Raw genomic sequence first — 16,677 nt, 5'->3', positions numbered from 1 at the left:
CTTGGATTGCACACTCCATCTACAGTGCCTTAGTATTCAGTATTCAGACCCCTTGACTTTTCCCACATTTTGTTACATTACAGCCTTATTGTATCTACATTAATCTAAACACAATACCCCATAATAACAAAGCAAAAACAGGTTTTTAGAAATTTTAGCTAATTTATAAAATATAAAAAACCTGATATCACATTTCCATAAGTATTCAGACCCTTTACTCAGTACTTTGTTGAAGCACCTTTGGCAGCGACTACAGCCTCGAGTCTTCTTGGGTATGACTCTTCAAGCTTGGCACACCTGTATTTGGGGAGTTTTTCCCCATTCTTCTCTGCAGATCCTCTCAAGCTCTGTCAGGTTAGATGGGGAGCGTTGTTGCACAGCTATTTTCAGGTCTCTCCAGAGATGTTAAATCAGGTTCAAATCCAGGCTCTGGCTGGGCCACTCAAGCACATTCTGAAACTTGTCTCGAAGCTACTCCTGCGCTGTCTTGGCTGTGTGCTTAGGGTCGTTGTCCTGTTGGAAGGTGAACCTTCACCCCAGTCTGAGGTCGTGAGCGCTCTGGAGCAGGTTTTCATCAACGATCTCTCTTTACTTTGCTCCACTCATCTTTCCCTCGATCCTGACTAGTCTCCCAGTCCCTGCCGCTGAAAAACATCCCTACAGCATGATGCTGCCACCACCACGCTTGGCCACGCTTGGCATTCAGGCCAAAGAGTTCAATCAGACCAGAGAATCTTGTTTCTCATGGTCTGAGAGTCTTTAGGTGCCTTTTGGCAAACTATGCGGGCTGTCATGTGCCTTTTACTGAGGAGTTGCTTCCGTCTGGCCACTCTACCATACAGGCCTGATTGGTGGAGTGCTGCCGAGATATTTGTCCTTCTGGAAAGATCTCCCATCTCCACAGACGAACTCTAGGGCTCTGTCAGAGTGACCATCAGGTTATTGGTCACCTCCCTGACCAAGGCCCTTCTCCCCCGATTGCTCAGTTTGGCCGGATGGCCAGCTCTAGGAAGAGTCTTGGTTGTTCCAAACTTCTTCCATTTAAGAATGATGGAGGGCACGGTGTTCTTGGGGACCTTCAATGTTGCCGAATTTTTTTGGTACCCTTCCCCAGATCTGTGCATCGACACAATCCTGTCTTGGAGCTCTACGGACAATTCCTTTGACCTCATGGCTTGGTTTTTGCTGTGACATGCACTGCCAACTCTGGGACCTCTTAAAGACAGTTATGTGCCTTTCCAAATCATGTCCAATCAATTGAATTGACCAGAGGTGGACTGCAATCAAGTTGTAGAAACATCTCGAGGATGATCAATTGAAACAGGATGCATCTGAGCTGAATTTTGAGTCTCATAGCAAAGGGTCTGAATACTTATGTAAATAAGGTATTTATGTTTTCTATTTGTAAAATTTCTAAAACGCTCTTTTCACTTTGTCATTATGGGGTATTGTGTGTAGATTGCTGAGGGTTTTTATTTATTTAATACATTTTAGAATAAGGCTGTAACGTAACAAAATTAGGCAAAAGTCAAGGTGTCTGAATACTTTCCGAAGGCACTGTCTATTCCGTTGGTCTCAATTCCCCAAGATCAAATAACCTCCATATACGTTCCATACATAACAGTAACATAATAATTTCAACAACTTGTTTTGGTGCCTATAAGTATTCAGATGGACAGAGGAGCTCCAAGCAATGACACTGTACATCTCTGGCCTGGACCTGTTCTCCCATCAGGGTCAGTGGTGTCCCAGCCTGCCCATGTCCCTCACCTGTCAGCACCACACATCAGACTGATGCCACTATAACAGAACACTGCTGCCCATCTGTTCAGAAAGAATACCCAGACAGACAGACAGTAGACCTCTGCATAAAATAGCCATTGGAATTTGTCACTGGAACTCCGAGACAGAGACAACACACTGGGCTGGGTTCACTGGGGCTGTCCTGTCGCTATTGCCACATGACAACTATTAGACTGCTGTCTGTCTGTCTGTCTATCTTTCTATATCTGTATGTCTAGTGTGTATAGCTGATCCAACACCCAGTCAATCTGTTTTCGTCCAGTCAGTCAGATGACCATGAGGAAGAATGATGAGCTGCCTATGTCACTCTCTCCATAAAGAACATCAGAGCAATGAAGGCTCTATTATTTCTGAAGTGCAGAACTGGAGTTCATACCAAACTATAAGTTACTTACATTAGGTTCACAATAACTATTGACTAGGTCGGAGAAGCATCATAGCACTTCATACCTCAATCGATTATAGACAGAGGCACAATGTTCACCAAATGTATCATTAACTATGTCTGATTTCTTTCTTCCCTGAGTGCCCCAGTTACTACACAGTCCAACTTCTCCTGTAAATTCATAGTTGGAGTTTAGTTTGAAAACTCTAACGTGGATTGAGGGGCTACTACAGATAGAGACACAGGTGTAGAGGGGAGGTAAGCAGAGAGAGCCTGAGAAACGTCCGGGGCCAGTGCCAGGGTTTAGAGCGAGACCGGCACATGCAGCGCAGACCAGGCTAGGCACACAGATGAAGACATAAACTTGCTCCTCTCCTATCCTCTTCTTGCTCAGCGATTCCAACTCCTCAGAGAGATGTCTCTTTCACAGCAGCAGAGACAACAAACACTCAGTCAAAAATATAAACCTAGCAGAGTTCACACACACACACACACACACACACACACACACACACACACACACACACACACACACACACACACACACACACACACACACACACACACACACAGTCTGTACATGCGCACACACTTCGCATGTACACGACACAAACAAAGCAAACATTTTAACACACTCACTCCGCCAGATACACATTTCAGGATGAGTAACAATATGGTGTGTTCGGGACCTAAGCCCTATGGAGCCAGATTACATCCCAAAGCCCCCACACCTCCGTGAGCCAGATCGTAAAGGTGATAGAGGTTGTCTGACCGATAACCACTCATCCATCGCACCATGCCTACCTCTACTGAGCCCATTCCCAACACAGCATGAAAGACAAAAACAACTTCAACTGAGATTGTAAACAATTTAAATGGAGTTCTGAACACCTCTAGGGAAGAGCCCATGGTCAGATCCCATCCAATGAGTGACTCCAAAAAGGTGACACAAGCCAAAGTCACACACAACACACAACAAGCGCTTCCATTCACATACATGGGCACGCTACAGAACAGGGAGCGATTCAAGTCGGCTAGTTCAATACCAGAACGCACGGAAGACGGCATGAGAGAGCATTTTCCATGTAAATTAGTCCTTTGACAAAAAAAGCTGAAGCTTGCATTTGAACTCACGTCAATTTTACATTGTGGGCCAGGCGATGGGTGATTCCCATAGAAATATTTGTGTTTAGAGGTCAGGGGCAAAGGGAAACGCTGCAACGCTTTGTGTCGGGGAGAGATAGCTACAGGCCCACAGCCAACCAACTCTGTGTACTCCAACAGAAGCAACTCGGACCTTCTCTATAATCACACTAATTATTCCATTCACCGCATCCCAGTCCTAGTACCAGGGACCAGTCAGGCCTGCAGTATAGCAAGTACATCATGAGAGAGAAACACACAACTACAACCTCTTATTACCTTCAAAGCTCTCATACATGTCAGCCCTGCAGAGACCTAGTGAGCAGAGTGAGAATAGTCTTCCCCTATCCTGGGCCACCCCCATCCTTCTGACTATCTCCATCTCAGGACGACCGACACAGAGATTCACATGCAAGCTTTAGCCCACAGGCAGACAGACAGATAACCCCCAGAATGTTGCATTACGGGACCGACGTAGTCACAGTGTTGTTGTGATTTCAGTCTGACGAGCTCCTTTGGAGAAGCTTTTAAACCTATCCTGGCATAATGAGGAACATTCACCTTTTAAAACTTAAGAACACTTGCCTCTTAATCACCCACTCAACAGCTCCCAACTTCACAGTTATCAAAAACAGTGGCAAAACCACCCAAGATGGCTTAGTGTGCATATCGAGGTGTAGTCCTAGACATGGCTACTCGGTGCCTATTGGACAGTAGTGGGGAAGACGATCTAGGTCATGTTGGTGTCAAGGGAAGTTATCTATCTGAACTTGAATTTACTAAAATATTATGCCTAAATTATATATTCAGTTTGAGAAATTTTTCTCTGTAAATCAAATGGAAAGCATAAGTCATGGAATACTGTAGTGCTCTAACAACAATGCATGAACACACACAACAAGGAAAACAGCCAATGACAACTATATTACTGTGTATTGACTGAGGATGAAACAACATAAACCATATCTTCCCTAAGAGGTCACATTTTAAAATACCGTATTATGACAGTAGCATTTTCAACACTCCCCTGTTGGTGACAGCATATGCGAGGAAAAACTCTTGAGATTTTTGTTGAAAGACCAAAGACGACTGCACAATAGTGGACACAAGTAGCTCTTCAACTTGATCTTTGATCACTTTATCTCATTATGAACATACAGTTCCGAATCTACAGAATCAACACATTTTCCCAAGGTGTGCAGAGATAGGACTACACCAACTATGGAAACCCACAGGACTTCACCAACTATGGAAACCAACAGGACCTCACCAACTATGGAAACCAACAGGACCTCATCAACTATGGAAACCAACAGGACCACACCAACTATGGAAACCAACAGGACCACACCAACTATGGAAACCAACAGGACCACACCAACTATGGAAACCAACAGGACTTCACCAACTATGGAAACCAACAGGACCACACCAACTATGGAAACCAACAGGACCACACCAACTATGGAAACCAACAGGACTTCACCAACTATGGAAACCAACAGGACCACACCAACTATGGAAACCAACAGGACCATACCAACTATGGAAACCAACAGGACCACACCAACTATGGAAACCAACAGGACCTCACCAACTATGTAAACCAACAGGACTTCACCAACTATGGAAACCAACAGGACTACACCAACTATGGAAACCAACAGGACCACACCAACTATGGAAACCAACAGGACTTCACCAACTATGGAAACCAACAGGACCACACCAACTATGGAAACCAACAGGACTTCACCAACTATGGAAACCAACAGGACCTCACCAACTATGGAAACCAACAGGACTTCACCAACTATGGAAACCAACAGGACCTCACCAACTATGGAAACCAACAGGACTACACCAACTATGGAAACCAACAGAACTACACCAACTATGGAAACCAACAGGACCACACCAACTATGGAAACCAACAGGACTTCACCAACTATGGAAACCAACAGGACCATACCAACTATGTAAACCAACAGGACCATACCAACTATGGAAACCAACAGGACTTCACCAACTATGGAAACCAACAGGACCATACCAACTATGTAAACCAACAGGACTACACCAACTATGGAAACCAACAGGACTTCACCAACTATGGAAACCAACAGGACCTCACCAACTATGGAAACCAACAGGACTACGCCAACTATGGAAACCAACAGGACCATACCAACTATGGAAACCAACAGGACTTCACCAACTATGGAAACCAACAGGACTACACCAACTATGGAAACCAACAGGACTTCACCAACTATGGAAACCAACAGGACTACACCAACTATGTAAACCAACAGGACCATACCAACTATGGAAACCAACAGGACTTCACCAACTATGGAAACCAACAGGACTTCACCAACTATGGAAACCAACAGGACCACACCAACTATGGAAACCAACAGGACCACACCAACTATGGAAACCAACAGGACCATACCAACTATGGAAACCAACAGGACCTCACCAACTATGGAAACCAACAGGACCACACCAACTATGGAAACCAACAGGACTTCACCAACTATGGAAACCAACAGGACCATACCAACTATGGAAACCAACAGGACCACACCAACTATGGAAACCAACAGGACCATACCAACTATGGAAACCAACAGGACTATACCAACTATGGAAACCAACAGGACCACACCAACTATGGAAACCAACAGGACCACACCAACTATGGAAACCAACAGGACTTCACCAACTATGGAAACCAACAGGACCGCACCAACTATGGAAACCAACAGGACCACACCAACTATGGAAACCAACAGGACCATACCAACTATGGAAACCAACAGGACCTCACCAACTATGGAAACCAACAGGACCACACCAACTATGGAAACCAACAGGACCACACCAACTATGGAAACCAACAGGACCACACCAACTATGGAAACCAACAGGACCACACCAACTATGGAAACCAACAGGACCATACCAACTATGGAAACCAACAGGACTATACCAACTATGGAAACCAACAGGACCACACCAACTATGGAAACCAAAAGGACTTCACCAACTATGGAAACCAACAGGACCACACCAACTATGGAAACCAACAGGACCTCACCAACTATGGAAACCAACAGGACCACACCAACAATGGAAACCAACAGGACCTCATCAACTATGGAAACCAACAGGACCACACCAACTATGGAAACCAACAGGACCACACCAACTATGGAAACCAACAGGACCACACCAACTATGGAAACCAACAGGACCACACCAACTATGGAAACCAACAGGACCACACCAACTATGGAAACCAACAGGACCACACCAACTATGGAAACCAACAGGACTTCACCAACTATGGAAACCAACAGGACCACACCAACTATGGAAACCAACAGGACCATACCAACTATGGAAACCAACAGGACTATACCAACTATGGAAACCAACAGGACTTCACCAACTATGGAAACCAACAGGACCACACCAACTATGGAAACCAACAGGACCTCACCAACTATGGAAACCAACAGGACTACACCAACTATGGAAACCAACAGGACCACACCAACTATGGAAACCAACAGGACCACACCAACTATGGAAACCAACAGGACTTCACCAACTATGGAAACCAACAGGACTTCACCAACTATGGAAACCAACAGGACTTCACCAACTATGGAAACCAACAGGACTACACCAACTATGGAAACCAACAGGACCATACCAACTATGGAAACCAACAGGACCATACCAACTATGGAAACCAACAGGACTACACCAACTATGGAAACCAACAGGACCACACCAACTATGGAAACCAACAGGACCACACCAACTATGGAAACCAACAGGACTTCACCAACTATGGAAACCAACAGGACCATACCAACTATGTAAACCAACAGGACTACACCAACTATGGAAACCAACAGGACTACACCAACTATGGAAACCAACAGGACCACACCAACTATGGAAACCAACAGGACCATACCAACTATGGAAACCAACAGGACCATACCAACTATGGAAACCAACAGGACTATACCAACTATGGAAACCAACAGGACTTCACCAACTATGTAAACCAACAGGACCATACCAACTATGGAAACCAACAGGACCACACCAACTATGGAAACCAACAGGACCACACCAACTATGGAAACCAACAGGACCACACCAACTATGGAAACCAACAGGACCATACCAACTATGGAAACCAACAGGACTTCACCAACTATGGAAACCAACAGGACTTCACCAACTATGGAAACCAACGGGACTTCACCAACTATGGAAACCAACAGGACTTCACCAACTATGGAAACCAACAGGACCACACCAACTATGGAAACCAACAGGACCATACCAACTATGGAAACCAACAGGACCTCACCAACTATGGAAACCAACAGGACCACACCAACTATGGAAACCAACAGGACCTCACCAACTATGGAAACCAACAGGACCATACCAACTATGGAAACCAACAGGACCACACCAACTATGGAAACCAACAGGACCATACCAACTATGGAAACCAACAGGACTTCACCAACTATGGAAACCAACAGGACTTCACCAACTATGGAAACCAACAGGACTTCACCAACTATGGAAACCAACAGGACCACACCAACTATGGAAACCAACAGGACTTCACCAACTATGGAAACCAACAGGACCATACCAACTATGGAAACCAACAGGACCACACCAACTATGGAAACCAACAGGACCATACCAACTATGGAAACCAACAGGACTTCACCAACTATGGAAACCAACAGGACTTCACCAACTATGGAAACCAACAGGACTTCACCAACTATGGAAACCAACAGGACCTCACCAACTATGGAAACCAACAGGACTACACCAACTATGGAAACCAACAGGACTTCACCAACTATGGAAACCAACAGGACCATACCAACTATGGAAACCAACAGGACCTCACCAACTATGGAAACCAACAGGACCACACCAACTATGGAAACCAACAGGACTTCACCAACTATGGAAACCAACAGGACTACACCAACTATGGAAACCAACAGGACTTCACCAACTATGGAAACCAACAGGACCTCACCAACTATGGAAACCAACAGGACCACACCAACTATGGAAACCAACAGGACTTCACCAACTATGGAAACCAACAGGACCATACCAACTATGGAAACCAACAGGACTACACCAACTATGGAAACCAACAGGACCACACCAACTATGGAAACCAACAGGACCATACCAACTATGGAAACCAACAGGACCACACCAACTATGGAAACCAACAGGACTTCACCAACTATGGAAACCAACAGGACCTCACCAACTATGGAAACCAACAGGACCACACCAACTATGGAAACCAACAGGACCACACCAACTATGGAAACCAACGGGACTTCACCAACTATGGAAACCAACAGGACTTCACCAACTATGGAAACCAACAGGACTACACCAACTATGTAAACCAACAGGACCACACCAACTATGGAAACCAACAGGACCTCACCAACTATGGAAACCAACAGGACCACACCAACTATGGAAACCAACAGGACCACACCAACTATGGAAACCAACAGGACCACACCAACTATGGAAACCAACAGGACCACACCAACTATGGAAACCAACAGGACCTCACCAACTATGGAAACCAACAGGACCTCACCAACTATGGAAACCAACAGGACTTCACCAACTATGGAAACCAACAGGACCACACCAACTATGGAAACCAACAGGACTTCACCAACTATGGAAACCAACAGGACTTCACCAACTATGGAAACCAACAGGACCACACCAACTATGGAAACCAACAGGACCTCACCAACTATGGAAACCAACAGGACTTCACCAACTATGGAAACCAACAGGACTTCACCAACTATGGAAACCAACAGGACCATACCAACTATGGAAACCAACAGGACCACACCAACTATGGAAACCAACAGGACAACACCAAATGTGGAATATATTAAACAACTGAAAGTAAACACTTGCAGTATTTCATGATAGGCCTATAATTTTCTTCCACAGCATTCCTGAACTATCATGTGAGGCCCAAATGCAGCAACAAGAGCCAACACAGGCCTATCTGAATGTAAACCTTATCTTTTCGCTGATACACATTTTGTTTGTGTTCTGGAAGACCGCTTGACAAAACAGACAAAACCTTTAATCTTTGTCTGTTTTCAAAAATATGTGTCTCCCTGAAGAGCGTAGCAGGAAAGGGAGGGGAAGAAAAAAACAACTGACTGAATAAATGTATGTATAGAGTGAAGAACGGCTGGCAGGATGGTTCATTACGAAGTGCCTGGCATTTCCATGTGTGTTCTGTTCTTACCAACCGGGATAGTTGGCAGGTTTTGATCCTCCTTGCAACTCTCCAACCCACCAAAGCCTCAAAAACCTTCAGCTCCCTCAGCAATCAAACTCCGACTAGCAACTTTGATTTAAGACAAGCCTCCTCTTTCACATATACATAAAGTGTGGAGAGAGAGGACCATGAGATCATTGACCCTCACAAAGAGTGCTTTTATACCTCCTCAGAAAGAGGAATAGAGGGATAGAAAGAAAGGAATCTGCCCTCTAGTAGCAACAGGTTCTCTTTTCTTTCACTACTGTACAGGTGCGGACTAGGTCCAGAAATCGGCCCTGTCATTTCTAACACACCGGCCCATTTTTTACCTTTAGGCCCTCCGCTTGAGGCCCCACAAGTTTACTCTTGGTTTTGTAGCACAATATCACATCTATCTGCTTGTGAATTTAAAAGGAGCTATACCTACTTCATATTGTATACCCAGAGATTTTCCCACATACAGCTGCACTCTGCCTGGTGGTCCTGACTGTGTTGCTCAATGCAATTTGCTCTCAGCAATTAAGCTGCAGTAAAGAGCTACATGTTTATACAGCCTGTGATGGGATGGAGGGGGACGGAAGAGAAATAGAGAGAACATTTGTGAGGAGCGAGCCAGAGAGGGAGAAAAATAGGGAGAGAGTGGGGGGTGGAGTGCACCTAATTTATTGGACCAGTTGTCCATTAACGATATAAGAATGCCAGCCCAAATTTACAGGCAGCGAATAGATTGCTCGTCCACATCATCAAATCCAATGATCATCTAGCAAAGGGAGACAGTACAGGTGTATCAAAGCCGGGACCGAGAGACTGAAAAAGATTCGATCTCCAGGCCATCAGACTGTTGAACAGTCATCACTAGCCGGCCACCGCCTGGTACTCTGCCGGCACCTTAGAGACTGTCACTAGCCGGATACCGCCTGGTACTCTGCCCTGCACCTTAGAGACTGCTGCCCTATGTACATAGTCATTGAACACTGGTCACTTAACAATGTTAACATACTGTTTTACCCACTTCATGTGTACACTATATATATAAAATCACATGGACACCACTTCAAATTAGTGGATTCGGCTATTTCAGTCACACCCGTCGCTGACAGGTGTATAAAATCGAGCACACAGCCATGCAATCTCCATAGACGAACATTGGCAGTAGAATGGCCTTACTGAAGAGCTCAGTGACTTTCAACATGGCACCGTCATAGGATGCCACCTTTCTAACAAGTCAGTTTGTCAAATGTCTGCCCAGGTAAAGCTGTAAGTGCTATTATTGTGAAGTGGAAACGTCTAGGAGCAACAACGGCTCAGTCGCAAAGTGGTAGGCCACACAAGCTCACAGAACGCGACCACCGAGTGCTGAAGTGCGTAGCGCATAAATATCACCTGTCCTCGGTTGCAACACTCACTACCGAGTTCCAAACTGCCTCTGGAAGCAACGTCAGCACAAGAACTGTTGGTCGGGAGGTTCATGAAATGGGTTTCCAAGCCTAAGATCACCATGCGCAATGCCAAGTGTCGGCTGGAGTGGTGTAAAGCTAGCTGCCATTGGACTCTGGAGCAGTGGAAACGCGTTCTCTGGAATGATGAATGACGCTTCACCATCTGGCCCTGACCTCAACTCCATCGAACTCCTTTGGGATGAATTAGAACGCCGACTACAAGCCAGGCCTAATCGCCCAACATCAGTGCCCGACCTCACTAATGCTCTCATTGCTGAATGGAGGCAAGTCCCTGCAGCAATGTTCTAACATCTAGTGGAAAGCTTTCCCATAAGAGTGGAGGCTGTTATAGCAGCAAAGGGGGGACCAACTCCATATTAATGCCCATGATTTTGGAATGAGATGTTCGACAAGCAGGTGTCCACATACTTTTGGTCATGTAGTGTATATACTGTATTCTAGTCATGGCTCATCCTATATAACTACTGCTGTACACACCTTTTCTATTCATATACTGTCCATACTGCATATACACACCATTTAAATATATATATATATATATATATATATATATATATATATATATATATATATATATACAGACACATTTATATTCTGGACTCTGTCATTGCTCATTCTGATATTTCTGATATTTTCTAACCTTTTGGATTAAGTGTGTATTGTTATTGTATTGCTAGATATTACTGCACTGTTGGAGCTAGATGTATATATCTTTTTTAAGGGGTAATTTTTACACCTTTTTCTCCCCAATTTCATGATCTCCAATTGGTAGTTCAGCTGGCGACCAACGTCTGCGTGCATGCGCCCGGCCGCCACAAGGATTCGCAAGAGAGCGATGGGACAAGGACATCCCAGCCGGCCAAACCCTCCCCTAACGCGGACAATGCTGAGCCAATTGTGCAACACCTCGTGGGTCTCCCGGTCGCGGCCGGCTGCAACAAGGCCTGGGATCGAACCCGGATCTGTAGTGTCGCCTCTAGCACTGCGATGCAGTGTCTTAGACCGCTGTGCCACAGAAACAAAAGCATTTCGCTGCACCTGCGATAATATCTACAAATCTGTGTAAGCGACCAATAAACTTTGATTTGATACCTTCGCTGTGCTTTGAGAGCAGCCAACCAACACAGTGTTTACTCCTGACCTGATAGTAGCAGTCAGTGTGTGCACTGCACACATTCCCATAAAAAGAAATAAGGCCTACTAGCAGCCAGCCAGGCAGGCCTACTGTGGCCTTCAAAGAGAGGCATTTATCAGTGCATCTGGAGAGGAGCCTATCAGATCAGGGTGTGGAACCACAGCCCAGGACACCTCACAGTCCTCCTGTCCTAACCCGGCCCTGTGTCGTCTCTCTCCTTTAATCCTGCCTCATTGTGTGTCTGCTCTGCTGCCCTTTGATGAGGCATTCTGCAGGTGTCTTCTCTTTCTCCTGCTATATATCTATGTTATAACAAGACCCCATTGACATATTAAAAAGTGAGGAGGAAGAATGTGTTTGCTTGGGTACTTTGAATAGAAAAACCTACTGTATCTAATCTGTGAGGCTCGAAAGATATTAAATGGAGACTGGGTGGATAGACCCACAACTTGTGTGAGCTGCTACACCTTCATGTCAAACCAAGGCCTTTCAAGAGGCTCCCGCCTCCCTCCCACTGTCTGACAGTGTCTACACAGAGAGAGAGCATATTTCAAAGTCCTCCAGTGCCTGGCTGAGAGTGAGACCCTCCAGATTTTTGCCCCTCTGTGTTTGCCACACACAGACTGAAGGAGTGAAAGGCAAGCATATTAAGGAGGTTTTGGCCTGGCCCCTCAGGTCACTCCAACTACTTTAAATCCAGCCACAGACAATGGCCACAACCAGCACACAATACCCGGGTCCAGACAACAAGCAAATCAAGTGTCCAGCACATAAAAGATTTATTGCATCAGCCAACAAAGGCCGCCCACAAAGCTCCCCATGAGCCATCTTTTAAGGGCCTGCGTCAGGGTGAACTCTGCTGGGTCACTTTGCTTTTTGTGGGCCTCTCCACCACCTAAAGTCTGCAGCTATTAAAATTCTAATGAAATGGAGAACATTTAAAAGCAGCTTATAAAATGCAGTGCTCTCCAGTTTCTAAATTTATCTCCGACAGTGCAGCAAACTAAAAAGCAATTATTTCTTCCTCTGTTCCTCCGCAGTCTTGGGTGTGAACACTCCAGAAAGGAGAGTAAAAACCTCAGGAGGCGATGGCTGGCTGGAACACATTTTAGCTTAATTAAATAAAGAATGTCAATGACACTCAAGACTCAAATCTTCTCGCTAAACCCGCAGTCAAGAATTGTGACTAAGTATAATTTGCTGTTAGCGCAGCTATTACGGCTGTGGCACAGAGTGACCTACAAAACAGAGCAGGTCATACTGGGGGTAAGTGTGAGGGGAACCCCAGTAACATGTAGACTGTGATTAGTTTAGTATAGTATAGTGTAGAGTAGTGTAGTGAAGTATAGTAAAGTGTAGTGTAGCGTAGTATAATGCAGGCAAGACTAAATACATGTTGTTGTCATGACTTCCGCCGAAGTTGGTCCCTCTCCTTGTTCGGGTGGCGTTCGGCGTTCGAAGTCACCGACCTTCTAGCCATCGCCGATCCACTTTTCATTTTCCATTGGTTTTGTCTTGTCTTCCATCACACCTGGTTCCAATTCCATCAACTACATGTTGTGTATTTAACCCTCTGTTCCCCCCCTTGTCCTTGTCCGTAATTGTTTGTTGTAGTGCTTTTGCACTGTATGCTGGTATTTACCGGGTTTTGTTTGACCCATTTATTGTATTATTCTGTTGACGGTGGTTTATGGTTATTAAACACAACCGTTGTAAATCAGTTTCCGCTCTCCTGCGCCTGACTTCTCTGCCGCCAGTAGCATCGCATTACAGTTCTTCTCTAGTTCTCACAAGAATGTTTCAGATGGACTACATATTTATTCATTGGATGGTTCTCCCATTGATAGGGACACCACCTACAAATATCTGGCCATTTGGATTGACAAAGACTTAATGTTTAAAGTTAAAAAGCTAAGATTTAAATTGGGCTTCGTTTTCAGGAATAGACCTTGCCTTTACCTAAATAGCAGGAAGCAGATTGTACAGTCAACTTTCCTGCCAGTTCTTGATTATGGTGACACCATTTACCAGATTGCAGCAGCCACTACTCTTAAACCTTTGGATGCCGTCTACCATAGCGCCATTCGTTTTATCACTGTCGACAGTTTCAATACTCACCGTTGCATCCTGTATCAAAAGGTTAGCTGGTCCTTGTTAAAGTCCAGTAGATCAATTCATTATTCCCTTTATGTTTACAAAGCCCTGCTACACAAGCTTCCTTACCTTCATTGCTAACATATAAAAGAATGAGCTACCAAACCTGCTCGCAGGATTGGTTAACTCTTGAGGTCCCTCTGGTCTTGACCAATTTAGGTAAATTCTCCTTTAGCTGTAGTGCCCCCCACTGTTGAAATAACCTACAAAATTCCTGCCGCTATAGTAGTTTAGGACTCTGGTGTTGAATGAATTCATTGAGGATTGCAGTTTTTTCTATTGATTGTAGTGGTTTATTTGCTAAAATTGTGGTGTTGTGGTTGTGCCTTGTGGTTATTTTTATTTGTCTTGTTTTAATTGTAATATAAATTGCTCTGAGTAAATGTTTGTAATCAGGGCACCATTGAGAATGAGACCCTGGTCTTAATTGGGCTACCCTGAATAAATAAAAGTGAATACAAAAATAGTGTGGTGTAGTGTAGCATAGTGTAGTATAAGAGGGTTTCCCACACTCACCCCACTGATTCAAATAATCAAAGCTTGATGATGACTTGGTTATTTGAATCAGCTGTATAGTGATAGGGCAAAAAAGTAAATGGGCACCTAGGGGGCGGACCGAGTTTGGAAAACCCTCTAGTATAGTGTAATACAGTATAGTATAGTACAGTATAGGAGAGGATTCAGACAACGGTTAGTACAGGGGCAGACTGTGGTAGGTAGGTCTGTTACCTGAAGCTGAGCAGGGTTGTGTGGGTTCACTGGCAGGACTCTCTCTCCTCTTCCTGTCATGTCTGTAGACGAGGTGAGGTTTGTTGTGCTCCTCGTCGTACTCCTCCCCCTCCTCCGCCTTCATCAGGGGCTCTAAGAAGTATTCACCATGCTGGGTGGTAAAAGTCCCCATCTGGAGGAGAGAGGGTAGATTGAGAGAGAAGAGTTGGTTAGAGGAGGTCTGTGAAGTGTGTATGGCAGATATACATATGTAGGATCTTCATTAGAGCCAGTTTGCTACAGCAGGAAAATAATCCTGCAGAAACAGGAAATGTGAATTATTATGTGAATTATAATTAATGGACATTTTTTGTAGGAGTTAATACATTTTTCGTTGGGAGAAATGAAGTCTGACATTTTAAAGTGGAAATTACAAACTTTAGAAGCCTTTTTCAACATCCAATACACTACAAGTTTGCATTTCCTGCTGTGCAAGAAAATTCTCAACAACAAAATTGTGATCAAATTAAGATCTTACATCTGTAGCATGATAGGATTGGTTTCTAGAGAACTCCTTTGAGTAGTCCCTACCATTCAGCAAGTGCATGTCCTGTATTGTCCCAGACATAGATCTAGAGACAACTCAACTCCTTGTGCTAATTATTACATTTGTTCATTCAGGATCATAACGGTTATTGGCACCATGTATCAGTGATTGATGTGAGTGATGTACCTAGCTGTTATAGCATGTGTGCTGTTTCTCTGAGTAAATGTTGAGTACTAGTAAAGTACACAGTGTACTATGCATCATTAGTTCCATGACTAGTCCAAAGAACACAAGAATAACGCAAAAACAAAATCTAAAAAGTACAAGTCTTCTTTAGCTGGTGGAAATGGGAACACCGTGGAAAATAGTCAAACAGAAAAAAACTACTAAGAAAGGTCTCTGTCAATCACCATTGATCACATTGGTAATCCCTCTTAGTACAGATGTTTGATCTTAATTTGACCAGACTTCGCAGTAACACGATCTTGCCGTGGCAGTATTTGAATGTCTGATAATGTTACCGCGGTATATGGATAGGCCATCATGTAATATCCTATGTTTCTCAGAGTCGTGGCTGAACGAGGACATGGATAATATACTGTACATGTAGCTGTTTTTTCTATGCATCGGCAGGACAGAACGGCAGCTTCGGGTAAGCTAAAGGGGGGATGTGTGTGTCTCTTTGTTAACAACAGCTAGTGCGTGATCTCTAATATTAAGCAAGTCTCAAGGTTCTGCTCGCCTGAGTTAGAATACCTCATGATAAGCTGTAGACCAAACTATTTACCTGTTTACCACCACAAACCGATGCTGGCACTAAGTCCGCACTCAACGAGCTGTATAGGGCAATAAGCAAACAAGAAAATGCTTATCCAGAGGCGGAGCTCCTTGTGGCCAGTGATTTTAATGCAGGGAAACTGAAATCCGTTTTACCTCATTTCTACCAGC

General features: G+C 44.5%; 1 protein-coding gene across 2 annotated transcripts in view; it reads right to left on the bottom strand.

Annotated features, from left to right (window-relative positions):
* LOC115151825 (A disintegrin and metalloproteinase with thrombospondin motifs 20) overlaps positions 1-16,677 on the bottom strand; it is a 137,181-nt gene that overhangs the window by 106,186 nt on the left and 14,318 nt on the right. For both annotated transcript variants that reach the window (XR_003867366.1, XM_029696082.1), the window contains exon 3: positions 15,204-15,375. Coding sequence is in view for 1 of the 2 variants with exons in the window: in XM_029696082.1 (XP_029551942.1) it covers positions 15,204-15,375 (172 nt within the window). In the remaining variant the exon portion in view is untranslated. The remainder of the gene's footprint in view (positions 1-15,203; positions 15,376-16,677) is intronic.

Source organism: Salmo trutta, chromosome 17 (genome assembly GCF_901001165.1).
Source record: "Salmo trutta chromosome 17, fSalTru1.1, whole genome shotgun sequence".
Classification (NCBI taxonomy): Eukaryota; Metazoa; Chordata; class Actinopteri; order Salmoniformes; family Salmonidae; genus Salmo; species Salmo trutta.
Note: the sequence above shows the minus strand (reverse complement) of the source record. Positions and strands in the feature narration are given on the sequence as shown.